General features: G+C 40.3%; 1 protein-coding gene across 1 annotated transcript; it reads left to right on the forward strand.

The window, feature by feature from the left end:
• Window positions 1–3,693: 3,693 nt before the first annotated feature.
• Window positions 3,694–12,057, forward strand: LOC137618443 (splicing factor 1-like). Its single transcript, XM_068348608.1, has 4 exons — window positions 3,694–3,922; window positions 4,155–4,462; window positions 5,516–5,641; window positions 11,896–12,057. Exons 1-4 carry the CDS (start codon window positions 3,694–3,696, stop codon window positions 12,055–12,057), a joined length of 825 nt encoding a protein of 274 aa, XP_068204709.1.
• Window positions 12,058–14,323: the final 2,266 nt, after the last annotated feature.

Below are 14,323 nucleotides of genomic sequence, written 5' to 3' on the forward strand. Positions count from 1 at the left end.
TATTTAAGGGTGATCGAAATTCCCAGGGTTCTTGCCATAATTTTCAGTTTGTGCTCAGATCGACCCCTTTAAAGTGTGTCATATTTATCGAAGCCTAGTTCATTTGGAAACGTCACACTTTTCTCTTGAAAGAATGCATGCAGTATGCCATAGGCTGGTTTGATATTGTAGATCCACCGGCTCTTGTATTTCACTTATTAGATTAACCCGAATACGATGAGGAAGGAGCCAGTGCCGCAGTGTCTGTGCTCACCAGGAGAGTCCGCTACCTATCTGTTGGTCACGTTCGGGTTCACTGTTCTTGGTATGGCCACTAAAGAGGGAATATGATTTTGAAGGAAAGGTCTGAAAACTTTAAATCATTTTAGTTTTATGGGTTTCAACGAGGTGCCAACCTTATTGAGTAATATGTGTTCTATAGATATATTCTTTTGCATTATGCTTATTCTATGATAGATGAAACCCTTAACATTCATTGATGCTTTGAGAAAAATAAATGGAAAGGCGGTTAATTAACGCGAGAACGTTCCAATGCTTAGCCGTAAGGCCTAAACTCATAATCAATCGACCAATCAATTAACTTATCCGCTTTTCCTTCTCCTTATCCGCTTTTCCTTCTCCTTCTCCTTCTTGCATATTATGAGGTAATCAAGTGAGTCGAAGGCCTTGCCAGAATGAAATTAAGTAATATGGATTTCTCCCGGTTTTGGGAATATATTATCGACTCTTAGTTAATCAGCTGTGATAGAACATATATCATTTATATAGTTTCGTTAATTAACTATTGCATGCCATATTTTCTAAAAAAAAAATTTAAGATGAAATGTTAGAAATAAATTCTCTCTCTCTCTCTCTCTCTCTCTCTCTCTCTCTCTCTCTCTCTCTCTCTCTCTCTCTCTCTCTCTCATTACCAGGATAGAACCTGTAGAAATTTCAAGAAGTACAGTTAGAATCGAAAGAACGCAGACACTCAGGGAAATCTTTCGTCAGATATCTATAGTGTTCTGACCTCTTTTCTATCAGTACTGATATTAGAAATATCAGTTTCTCTGGATTTTACCTTGCTTTGGTTCGGTATTGGGTGATATTAGCCTACTCATTCTCTGATATACACTTTAGGTCCAGAGGGAGACCAGAAGCAACGTGAAGTTTTCATGTTTGCTGTAAGATGAAACTAATATTTAAATAAAATGAGTCAGTCTCCCATCTAATATTATTAAAAGAATTAGATTTTGAGAGTTTTTCCACATTTTTGGAGACCTGTTATCTCTAAGGAACTTATTTTAAGCACTTTAGGTTGTTAGTACTTTAAAAATAGTTCACATGCTTTAATGGAGAAATATCTGACGCTTATTAAACTCCTTGCTCATAATCTTGATATAAATATCTGACACAATTGTTCAATTGACTCAGTGTGTATGGTGTTTAGAATATTTAGTAATCCTTTTAGGCCGGGTGCCAGGGACCCCCCCCCCCCCTCAGGATGTTTTCTGCTAACTTTTTAACTCATATTTCCTGATAACTTATGTCTTGGGCTATGTCAAGAACATAGCGACCACTCTCAACTCAGGCCGTTCTCATATACGGGTCCAAAACCCTCCATTTCACACCACGCTCAACTCCGCCTCACATAAATCTACATTAGCCTAAGCCTTATATGGGGGGTCATAAATATTAAGACTTTCATGAAATTTAGCAGGGATTATTTCAATGTATTAAGAAACATATGTAAAAAGCAAAAATCACAGTAGTATATGTATTTTGAAAGTAATACAAAATGTACACAGACAAACCTAAAAATCTTTATTTTTAACATTTCTCTTTGCAAACGAAGTGCTCTTAGGAAAAAATAACTATTCTATAATTACATATTGCATTATAAATACTTCCTTGTTACATACGCTTTCATTTGAGCCTTCGTTGACATTTCTTATAGCCAATATTTACGTTATATTGAAAAAGATACCAAAACTTTTCTATCCGTTTCAAACTAATATATCCAAATAATTAAGTGATAATTTTTCTCCTGACAAATTCCAAACTTAATGTAAAGGATAAAGTGCCTTTAATTTTTTATAGAAAATTTAAAGGTATTTGTTCACATGTAGTTAGAAGTTAATATTAATTTTGTTTCTTATTTATTTGTTCATTTGTTTATTTACATGTTTATCTAGAAAGTTGCCAACGAGAGTATTTTTCGAATTGGTCACCGCACATTGTCAAGCATTAAAACAAATGCCTGAATGTAAGAGAACAAACCGCCAACAAAAAGATGATATATAGTGATATTTGGTAAATACTGTATATATTGTAAAGGTGACAAGGTAAAGGTCTTAGGTAATAGACATAGCTTGTAGAATTTCCCCTTAGACCCGTAAAAAAACATTGAAGAAAAGGAAATTGAACTAAATGATGAAAATTTACTATGCAAAGTAAGAGGACTAGATCTTTTCGCAAGGGAGGCCCAATTTCATAAATGCTGGCCCAAGCAGTTTTAAACGAGACGGATACCTCAGCAGCATTACACCATCACAAAAACGGAGGAGGCATCACACAAGAGAAGAAGTATAGAGAAAGTATTTTCGCATCTACGATTTTATAAAAAAAGGAAGTTATTCACAAAGGTCAGGTTCCAAAACATTGTCCTTTAAAAATGCGTATAATGAGAATCTATGCAGCAATAATGAACAAGCTTGTGAAATAACTAGTCAATCTCAGTTTGAAGATTGAAATCTGTTCTGACCTAAAAGATAGCATCGACTTCTGATCTCTCCCATATAAAGACACACTGATATAGTAAATCTTTAGAATCGCTGAAAACAATTGTTCTTTCTGCTTATGATTTGGGAGAAGGGGGAAGCACAGCCCTGCCAGTGGGAAGGGGGGAGCCCCGCCCTGCCAGAGGGAAGGGGGGAGCCCCGCCCTGCCAGAGGGAAGGGGGGAGCCCCGCCCCGCCAGAGGGAAGGGGGGAGCCCCGCCCCGCCAGAGGGAAGGGGGGAGCCCCGCCCCGCCAGAGGGAAGGGGGGAGCCCCGCCCCGCCAGAGGCAAGGTGGGAGCCCCGCCCCGCCAGAGGCAAGGTGGGAGCCCCGCCCCGCCAGAGGCAAGGTGGGAGCCCCGCCCCGCCAGAGGCAAGGTGGGAGCCCCGCCCCGCCAGAGGCAAGGTGGGAGCCCCGCCCCGCCAGAGGCAAGGTGGGAGCCCCGCCCCGCCAGAGGCAAGGTGGGAGCCCCGCCCCGCCAGAGGCAAGGTGGGAGCCCCGCCCCGCCAGAGGCAAGGTGGGAGCCCCGCCCCGCCAGAGGCAAGGTGGGAGCCCCGCCCCGCCAGAGGCAAGGTGGGAGCCCCGCCCCGCCAGAGGCAAGGTGGGAGCCCCGCCCCGCCAGAGGCAAGGTGGGAGCCCCGCCCCGCCAGAGGCAAGGTGGGAGCCCCGCCCCGCCCCGCCAGAGGCAAGGTGGGAGCCCCGCCCCGCCAGAGGCAAGGTGGGAGCCCCGCCCCGCCAGCGGAAGGGCTGAGTTGCACCCTGTCAGCGGGGAGGGGCGAGTTGCGCCCTGTCAGCGGGGAGGGGCGAGTTGCGCCCTGTCAGCGGGGAGGGGCGAGTTGCGCCCTGTCAGCGGGGAGGGGCGAGTTGCGCCCTTTCAGCGGGAAGGGGAGCCCCGTCCTTCCAGCGGCAAGGGGGGAGCCCCGCCCTTCCAGTGGGAATGGAGGGAGCCCCGCCCTGTCAGCGGGAAGGGGGGAGTCCCGTCCTGCCAGCGGGAGGGAAGAGTCCTGCCCTGCCAGCAGGAAGGGGGGAGTACCGCCTTGGCAGCGGGAAGGGGGTGACGCGCCCTGCCAGCGGGAAGGGGTTAACCCCACCCTGCCAGCGGGAAGGGGTAGCCCCGCCCCCTCTTTCCCAGTGGGAGCGTGTAAGGGTACCCCGCTGCCCCAAGGGTAAGGGCGTCCCCTGCCAGGCCCATCAGGAGCGGAGTGGGCACCCCACCGGGCTAGCAGGAAGGGGAAATCCCCGGCTGGCTAGCGGGGAGCCCCGCCGAGCCAGCAATATAGTGTTCCGGTATCTAGCTTATTTTTGATTTAGTAAACATGAAGGCCTATTCGAAATCCCTAACAGGCTCCAGAATCTGAATAGTCTTCAAAACTCTCCCAACTTCTGCTTATGATTTAGGAGAAGGGGGAAGCACAGCCCTGCCAGCGGGAAGGGGGAGCCCCGCCCTGCCAGCGGGAAGGGGGAGCCCCGCCCTGCCAGCGGGAAAGGGGAAGTTGCACCCTGCCAACGGGGAGGGGGAAGTTTCGCCCTTCCAGTTGGAAGGGGGAGCCCCGCCCTGCCAGAGGCAAGGGGAGCCCCGCCCTGCCAGCGGGAAGGGGGGAGTCCCGTCCTGCCAGCAGGAGGGGAGAGTCCCGTCCTGCCAGCAGGAGGGGAGAGTCCCGTCCTGCCATCAGGAGGGGAGAGGCCCGCCCTGCCAGCGGGAAGGGGTGAGTACCCGCCTTGCCAAGAAGGGGGGAGCCACGCCCTGCCAGCGGGAAGGGGGTAGCCGCGTCCTGCCAGCGGGAGGGGGGGTGTCGTGCCCTGGCAGCGGGGGGGGGGAGCCGCGTCCTGCCAGTGGGAAGGGGGAGCCGCGGTCTGCCAGTGGGAAGGGGGTAGGCCCGCCCTGCCAGCGGAAAGGGGAGCCCCACCCCTGCTTGCCCAGCGGGAGCATTTGAGGGTACCCCGCTGCCCCAAGGGTAAGGGCGTCCCCTGCCAGGCCCATCAGGAGCAGGTTGGGCACCCCACTGGGCTAGGGGGAAGGGGAAATCCCTGCCTGGCTTGCGGGGAGCCCCGCCGAGCCAACAATATAGCGTTCCTGTATCTAGCTTATTTTTTATTTTGTTAACATGAAGGCCTATTCGAAATCCCTAACAGGCTCCAGAATCCGAAAGAGTCTTCAAAACTCTCCCAACTTCTGGTTCGATTCCAAGTTATCTTTCGTCATCAATAGGAAAGTTGAATGCTTTCCTGTCAAAGCTCCAAAAGATTTTTAGTTTCCTGGGAGGAGAAATATGGAGTACCGGTGCATTCCCAAATCGGCTTCAAATTGTCCTTCGTTTTTTATCAGAAATCTTTTTATCATTTCTAACATTTCTGCTCGAAGAAGAATGGCAATTGGAAGCCGATTAGGGAATGCACCGGTATTCTATATTTCTCCTCACAAAGAGACCAGGAATCTTTTGGAGCTCTGACAGGAAAGCATTAAACTTTCCTATTGATGACAAAAGACAACTTGGAGTTGAACCAGGAGTTGAGAGAGTTTTGTATACTATTTCGAATTCTGGAGCCTGTTAGGGATTTCCAAAAGGCTTTCATGTTTCATCATCATCATCTACTGAGGACTGTGAAGCGTGAAGTAGGAAATGACAAATGGAGAAGTATTGATTTAAAAGCTCAAGATTGAGACGACTGGCGAAATCTAAGTTTGGCCCCTTGCATCAATAGGCATGGGAGGAGATGATGATGATGAAACATGAAGGCCTTTTGGAAATCCCTAACAGGCTCCAGAATCCGAAATAGTCTCCAAAACTCTCCCAACTCCTGGTTCAACTCCAAGTTGTCTATCGTCATCAATAGGAAAGTTGAATGCTTTCCTTTCAGAGCCCCAAAAGATTCTTAGTGTCTCTGTGAGGAGAAATATGGAATACTGGTGCATTCCCAAATCGGCTTCAAATTGTCATTCGTCTCCGAGCAGAATTATTAGAAAAAGTAAAAAGATAATTTTGATCTTTTTATTGATCAACCCAAATTTGCAAGCTTTTATCATGAACTTGTCTCTGAGTCATTGAAAAGGAAACAAGATTCAGGTGATGCAGGAAATGCATTTTGGAAGTCGAAAGAATTGTTGAGTCTGCGTTTGGGACTTTGAAAGAAAACCAAAATACCGTGTCAAAAAGGAAACAAGAGTAAGTGAAAGCATGAAAGAAAACCAAAATACCGTGTCAAAAAGGAAACAAGAGCAAGTGAAAGCATGAAAGAAAACCAAAATACCTTGTCAAAAAGGAAACAAGAGCAAGTGAAAGCATGAAAGAAAACCAAAATACCTTGTCAAAAAGGAAACAAGAACAAGTGAAAGCATGAAGGCAGTCATGAAAAGCAAATAAAGATTTTTGAAGACCAATAACTGATTTATTTGAAAGGATTCGGACAAAAAAAAAAATATATGAAGAGGGAGAATGAAAGGAGAACGGGAGAGAAGACAGAAAGAAACTGAAAAGGTGAACTAATTATAATTTATCCAAAAATAAAGATCGTGCAGAATAAGGCGGAAACTGAACAGAAGTAGTGAATATTGAAGGATCAGAGATAGATCTTAAATTCTTCAATCTGATGTAAAAGAAAAAAAAAAAGAAAAATCTCTGAAAGGAAGGACTTCTAAGGAAAAACATTCCCCTATTGGACGTCTTCCTGCTAGTACGCTCTTAAAAGGAAAATAATGGTCTAGGACCGACGAAGGAACGGGTTTGCGATCGTAGATTTATGTGTTACGGCGCCCCAGATTTGAGCTTCTTCAAGATGTTCATCAAAGGAAAATTGATCAAGAAGCGCTCCGGTAGGAGGGGAGGAACTGGTCAAACGAATACTCTGAGGAAAGTTTGTTGCCCTAATCAGGACACCTAAAAGGTTGATACGCATTCGGGACATCGAAACGAAAGTTAGCTTACGAGAAGAGGAGGAAAAGAACGGAGAATCCGGCCAATCAAACAGTCGACGAAAAGACCCAAGATTTAAGGCGTAAATGAAAATGAGACACGAAGAGGAGAGGAGACAGGTTGGAGTAAATGAATTGACAGATTCTCTTGGAATATAAAGGGCCCAATTAATGGCAGGCCCCCCGAGATTGAACGATGTTTAAATCAAAGTTAATAACTGAACGGGGTACCTACACACACGCGCACACGCCTAGCCCCTTCTAATGAAAGACCAGGTTGCTTCCAACCATGACACCAGAGGCTCAAAAGAAGTCGGAACCTAACTGCTAACTGCAGTTCAGGATTTACCTGGCGAGACAACAGTCTTACCAGCGAGTTTTCCAAGACTTCCCGGCCCACTAGGTGACACAATTGATAGTAATTCATTCAAAATACCCCTAATGAGCCCTAATGAGTCAATATGGATAAATATTAACGCAATATCGTGCTCAAACAGCAGTTAGGTTCCTACTTCTCTTCAGCGTCTGGTGGCATGGTTGGAAGCGACCTTGCCTTTCATTAGAAAGGGTTAGGGTTCTATCCCAAGTATGAGGTAGAATTTTATTTCTATTTAAGCACGGTTAGGTTCCTACTTCTCTTCAGCGTCTGGTGGCATAGTTGGAAGCGACCTTGCCTTTCATTAGAAGGGGTTAGGGTTCGATCCCAAGTATGAGGTAGAATTATATTACTATTTAAGCACGATATTGTGTTAATATATATGTGTATATATATATATATATATATATATATATATATATTATATATATATATATATATATATATATATATATATATATATATATATATATATATATATATATATATATATATATATATATATATATATATATATATATATATATATATATATATATATTTGCTGGCTATTATGTTATTAGCTGTTACAGTTTTGCTATGTTTTATGCTAAATTAATTAATGAGGGAGTAAAACATTAAAATAGATTTTATATAATTACGTTTTGATATAGCTGACCACAACAAACATTGAGTATTGAGAAACTTGATCTTCCTCATTCCTTTTTTCCTGAGGCTAAACTAACTAGTTTAGCTTTTAAGTCTTATGAAATTAAGACATTTTTGATGGATGTTGATGCTTATAGAGGAGTAGACCCAAATACTATTTTTCCTTCGTTTTTTTATAAAGACACCTGATTTTATTAGCTGTTGTCTGCTATTTTCTGCAAGTTAGCAAATTATATATATATATATATATATATATATATATATATATATATATATATATATATATATATATATATATATATATATATATATATATTCACACACACACACACACACACACACATATATATATATATATATATATATATATATATATATATATATATATATATATATATATATAATAAATTATAGTCACGAATGGAAAATTGAAGACACTTGGTTGGAGTTTGTCTTTTCATTTTTCCTTTCGTGGCTATGATACTTAATTATTTTATGCTCATCACGTATTAGCTTTTGTAATTTACACACACACATATAAATATATATTGATAAATTTTGCACATTTACACTTTTTTCATATTCAAATAAGCCATATATTATACTACCTTGATATCTGGATTCTCTATACCTTGGGATCAGAGACCCTAGTGCATCAACTCAAAGATAATAGCTTCTGGTCGGCCGGGGAATCGAACCTTTGTCCGAGAAACTGACATGACCGTTGGTATTACACACATATATATTATACCTGTTCCAGAATTGGAAATGTTTGAGGTATCTCTAGCCTGCTGATTACCTCCCAATTTCCATCTATACCATATTAGCTAATTTTTTTATATGTTTTGGCCCAGAAAGCCAGCTCTTTGCATATGCAGTGGTGCTACTCTCCTGAATTTATATACTACACACATATCAACAACTATTGTATCTGTTTCTAGTGTACTGTATTGCAAAGGCCTCAAACACGTCATTTCGTGTCTGGGTTTTGGCCAATTTTCGCCAACACGCTGGCCAGTGCGGCACTTGCATAATAATTCGATATCCTTTGTTGTTCATATTTTCCTTGTATCATCTCGGCTAAGGTTTTGCTGCTCGTTTTGTTCCGAGTCTACATGGCAAAAAATCTTTTTTATAAAGTTTAATTATTTGTTTGGCATCTGCCTAAACTGTAAGTTGTTTCCTTTTCTTTCATTTTTTTTTTTGGATGACATTTGGAGTGGTTTAAATCGTGTTTTATTTTCTTTTATAATTAGAATTAATCACAAACAACCAGAGATAAGTGTGATTGGATCCTAAATTTCCTAAATATTTATGCTTGCTTTTCTTTCACCCTCGATGCTAATTTGAGTCCCTTTTTACGGATTAAGTTATGATAAGAAAATATAACTTGTGTTTATGATTTATGCAACTTCGTCCTTCAGTTTTATTAAGAGCACTGGAAAGTTTTAGGCCAGAACCTTCTTTTAGACAACTAGTTGGATTAACGTTGGACTTATACCATTTCACGAATTTATTATCCAGTGGACAGTTCGGAATAACACTTCCAAGGTCATATGCTATACTGTTGTTTTAATGTACCTGTTAAAATCCTAAGTTTACACTGTGTTGTAAAGGTAAAGGATTAATAGCTTCAAAAGAGCCAGTTTATTGTATTTTGCATCCATTATTATCTAGTCATGGCCTCCTAGTGACGAAATGCTTAGAAAATTGTCTATCTTCGGAGACTACTGTATTGTAGTTAGTGACTCGATTACTGTATTGTAGTTAGTGACTCGATTCCCAGTTATTGTTTTATTCCTCTGGAAAATTAAATAAAAGCTGCTCTGATGGTAAAACGAATCATTCCGTTTTAATCTTCTAGTACCAAGATAAAGATAAGCTATTGGTGGTCTTTAATGTTCAGCAGTAATTGTTTTGTACCTAAGGATTAAAACAATGGTTAGGCGAGTCATTCTCTTCTGCCTGCATTGTTGATAACTAGCTCCTCCGAATTTCTGTTGTTTCCTCATGGTGTTTATGAATAATATTGTGTTGAAAGGTAACAATGGACGCCTGTGGAACAATGACATTAAGACGTATACTGGGAAATATTTCTGTTTCCACATACACGAAGATTTGTCTTTTTTTTAAGCTGTGTACTCCTCTTGGGATTCTCAGTGCACTATAATGTGTGTTTTGACCTCATAGAATTTTGGATAATTGGTTGAAACATTTTGCCATTATGTATACCTTTACGCTGTCTGAAGGCCACCATGTTTTTATTTTTTATTTTTTACGGAGTGATGTAACCTTAGTATTAGTCGTTACCTGTTATGTGGTTATGTTATTTATTCATGACCTTTCTGAGATGGGCAAGAGAGTTGTGTTCTCATGACATTTGAAGGCTTTTGAGTGGCCTGTTGTGAGGGTAATTGTGGAAAATCAAGAGAGCCGGGAACTCTTCAAAGAAGTTGGAGTAGGCGGATGAATACACCTCGCTTCAATGTGTCTGCTGTTGGGGTCTATTTATGACTCTTGATCTTTTTTTTTCTTTTACTTATTTCCCATGATGTTAACGTGGGCGTGTCTGTTAGGCAAGAAATCTGTGTAATAACGCACCCTCTCTCTCTCTCTCTCTCTCTCTCTCTCTCTCTCTCTCTCTCTCTCTCTCTCTCTCTCTCTCTCTCTCTCTCTCAACTTTTATTGAATTCCGAAGTCAGATGAAATATCCATTATTTGAATACAGTAACGGTAATGTATATGTCAGTTTACACAGGGGAATACTTTAACGAGGTAATCCCATATCCCCATTGAGGGTAGAACTGATCAACAGGTAATATCTCTCTCTCTCTCTCTCTCTCTCTCTCTCTCTCTCTCTCTCTCTCTCTCTCTCTCTCTCTCTCTCATATGAATTTCAAGCTTGCAAACGCCAGCACGTTACCTGCTAGCAAGGGAAGACCTTAAGAATAAAATATGTAATGAAAAGAAAGATCCTTGCGGATGGTCTACGTCATTGCTTAAGAAACACTGAAGTCATATGCATAAATTTAACTTTGACGTCGATGTCCAACCTGTTGTTTCTAATCTAAGATGACTTGGACTTTTTCTTTCTTTCTATAATTCATATAGTTGTTTTCACTACTTCCAGGGAGGCCGAGGCCGATCTTGCTAAAAAGCCACTTATATTATTCTGATAAGTATTTTCACATCTGGAGAAGAATTCTTGAGAGGGAGATCTGTGGGTTTCATTTGCAAGATGTTTTCAACACCATTTTTATTTGAGAATACTGAATGTTTAGGCAGAAGACAATTTTTTATTATATATACTTCATACTGCTAGTCCTTAGTATATAAAGTGACGAGAATAGCTCATTTATGCAAGTGAACTCCGTTTCTCCGAGTGCTTTGGTTCCATGGCAGCCAATAAAAAAGTCCTCTTCATTGAACATCGAATTACAGTTTTTGGATTCGTTTGGCTATTTCAGGAGGCCCCCCCTTAAACATATACAAGAGGCCAAAGAAAACAGTTATTTATTAAGAGAACATTCTTGTGTAGCTTTGACATTATACGATAGATTTGACCTGAAGTGATAGAAGAAAATGGACTTTTGAGAGAGAGAGAGAGAGAGAGAGAGAGAGAGAGAGAGAGAGAGAGAGAGAGAGAGAGAGAGAGAGAGAGAGAGAGTATTATTTTAGTCCTGAGGGGAGGTGTGTTGATCAGATGGAAATAAATTCCCGTATATACACATGGAAATATCCCCCTTGTATGATGGCCCTACTGCTGTTGACACATTGGGAAGGAGTCTCTATTTTATTTATTCATTTCCTTTTGTCGAGCGATGGCGGATAAGGATTTATTCACGGGGTAAAATGATTGTACGTGGGATGGTGATGTAGGCGTCTAGGATTTGATGTCGTGAGTTGATGTGTTCAGGTGCATGTTTTATTAATATGAATTATGCATAAATCGCACGTTCGCGCCCGCGCATACACACACGTGTATATATATATATATATATATATATATATATATATATATATATATATATATATATATATATATATATATATTGTGTGTGTGTCAGTCAGCATGATAGCGTGCGTGACGTGAGTGCATGTTTTCAGTTGAAGCTTGTGGAAGTTTTAAAATATAATAATAATCAGACTACTAAGAAAATCATGTTGAGATATAATACGTTCTCACACCACATTCCTTTCAAAAGATGCAGCAACGTGCATTAACACAAGTAACAGAAATGAAGTTGCATTTATTTTTACGGCTTGGCAACATTGCATCCAACCTTGAAAAATCTCCTCCTCCTCCTCCTCCTCCTCCTCCTCCTCCTCCTCCTCCTCCTCCTCCTCCTTTCCGCGTGAGGTGCTAGTGGTAATGGGTGTTAGCATAAGATTGTTTTCTCGCCATGTGGTCGATTAGTTAATATCTTATTGTTATAGCTTGCACAAACGGCCGTACTGGTTGATGCTCGTCCACTAATGCAATCGTACCGAAACAAAATTAGTTGTTCCACCAAAACCACATTTTTTCCACTTGAGTCTTAAGTGAGCTATGCTGGCACATGTCCCGCTGTGATCTCGTGCATGTCATTTTTAGGGATAAAGAAGAATTTTTGTGCTTTGATGAGATACTTTTAAACAAGGTCTCTGCATTACTTCGCAACAAAATTACCGACCTAATTAGTTATGTGATGCTTCTGAAACTTAACTTCCAAACAAATGCAGTACTTTAACCTGGTGTATCCCCAAATAGATATTTGATAAGTGAGGGAGCATGGAAATTTTTTCCTGAATGATTTTTACTAGGATAACGCCGCTGAGATATAACTTTTTCCCGAATGATTTACTCGGATAATGCGGCTGAGATATAATTTTTCCCGAATGATTTTTACTAGGATAACGCGACTGAGAAATAATTTTTTCCCGAGTGAGTTTTGATAGGATAACACTGCTGATATTATTTTTCCCCGAATGATTTTTTCTAGGATAACGCGGCTGAGATATTTTTTCCCGAATGATTTTTACTAGGTTAACTGGGCTTGGTATAATTTTCCCCCGAATTATTTTTACTAGGATAACGCGGCTGAGATATAATTTTTTTCCGAATGATTTTTACTAGGATAACGCAGCTGAGATATATTTTTTCCTAGAATGATTTTTTCTAGGATAACGCGGCTGAGATATAATTTTTTCCGAATGATTTTTATTAAGATAACGCGGCTGAGATATTATTTTTTCCGAATGATTTTTAGTAGGATAACGCGGCTGAGATATAATTTTTTCCGAATGATTTTTATTAAGATAACGCGGCTGAGATATATTTTTTTCCGAATGATTTTTACTAGGATAACGCGGCTGAGATAATTTTTTCTGAATGATTTTTATTAAGATAACGCGGCTGAGATATTATTTTTTCCGAATGATTTTTAGTAGGATAACGCGGCTGAGATATAATTTTTTCCGAATGATTTTTACTAGGATAACGCGGCTGAGATATAATTTTTTCTGAATGATTTTTATTAAGATAACGCGGCTGAGATATATTTTTTTCCGAATGATTTTTACTAGGATAACGCGGCTGAGATATAATTTTTTCCGAATGATTTTTATTAAGATAACGCGGCTGAGATATTATTTTTTCCGAATGATTTTTAGTAGGATAACGCGGCTGAGATATAATTTTTTCCGAATGATTTTTACTAGGATAACGCGGCTGAGATATAATTTTTTCCGAATGATTTTTATTAAGATAACGCGGCTGAGATATTTTTTCCGAATGATTTTTAGTAGGATAACGCGGCTGAGATATAATTTTTTCTGAATGATTTTTATTAAGATAACGCGGCTGAGATATATTTTTTTCCGAATGATTTTTACTAGGATAACGCGGCTGAGATAATTTTTTCTGAATGATTTTTATTAGATACGCGGCTGAGATATAATTTTTTTCTGAATGATTTTACGTAGGATAACGCGGCTGAGATATAATTTTTTCCGAATGATTTTTACTAGGATAACGCGGCCCGAGATATAATTTTTTTCCGAATGATTTTTATTAAGATAACGCGGCTGAGATATAATTTTTTCCGAGTGATTTTTACTAGGATAACGCGGCTGAGATATAATTTTTCCGAATGATTTTTATTAAGATAACGCGGCAGAGATATAATTTTTTCCCGAATGATTTTTACTAGGATAACGCGGCTGAGATATAATTTTTCCCCGAATGATTTTTGTTAAGATAACGTGGCTGAGATATAATTTTTTCCCGAATGATTTTTACTATGATAACGCGGCATAGATATAATTAAAACCTGCCATGTTGTAAATTCTTTCAATTCATAACCGGATTAGAACTTTGTTACCTTCAAATATTTTTATTGATATCAATTCTGTCTTGAAATATATTTGAAATAACTTGTAACAGTTCATGTACTCGCTTTTTTTTTTTTTTTTTTAAGGTCATATGTCTTTGTTACTCTACATCGTTTAACTTACACTGATTACTTTGATTTTAGAAATCACCACGGAAATGAGCAGTATTTATTTTAGTTCACTTGTTAAAGCCTCTCCCTTGCCTCGCCTTATTTCAACGTAAAGTTCGTAATATGTTGTCGCACTCACACGTGTACGCAT

The sequence above is a fragment of the Palaemon carinicauda genome, chromosome 24, assembly GCF_036898095.1.
Source record: "Palaemon carinicauda isolate YSFRI2023 chromosome 24, ASM3689809v2, whole genome shotgun sequence".
Taxonomy (NCBI): Eukaryota; Metazoa; Arthropoda; class Malacostraca; order Decapoda; family Palaemonidae; genus Palaemon; species Palaemon carinicauda.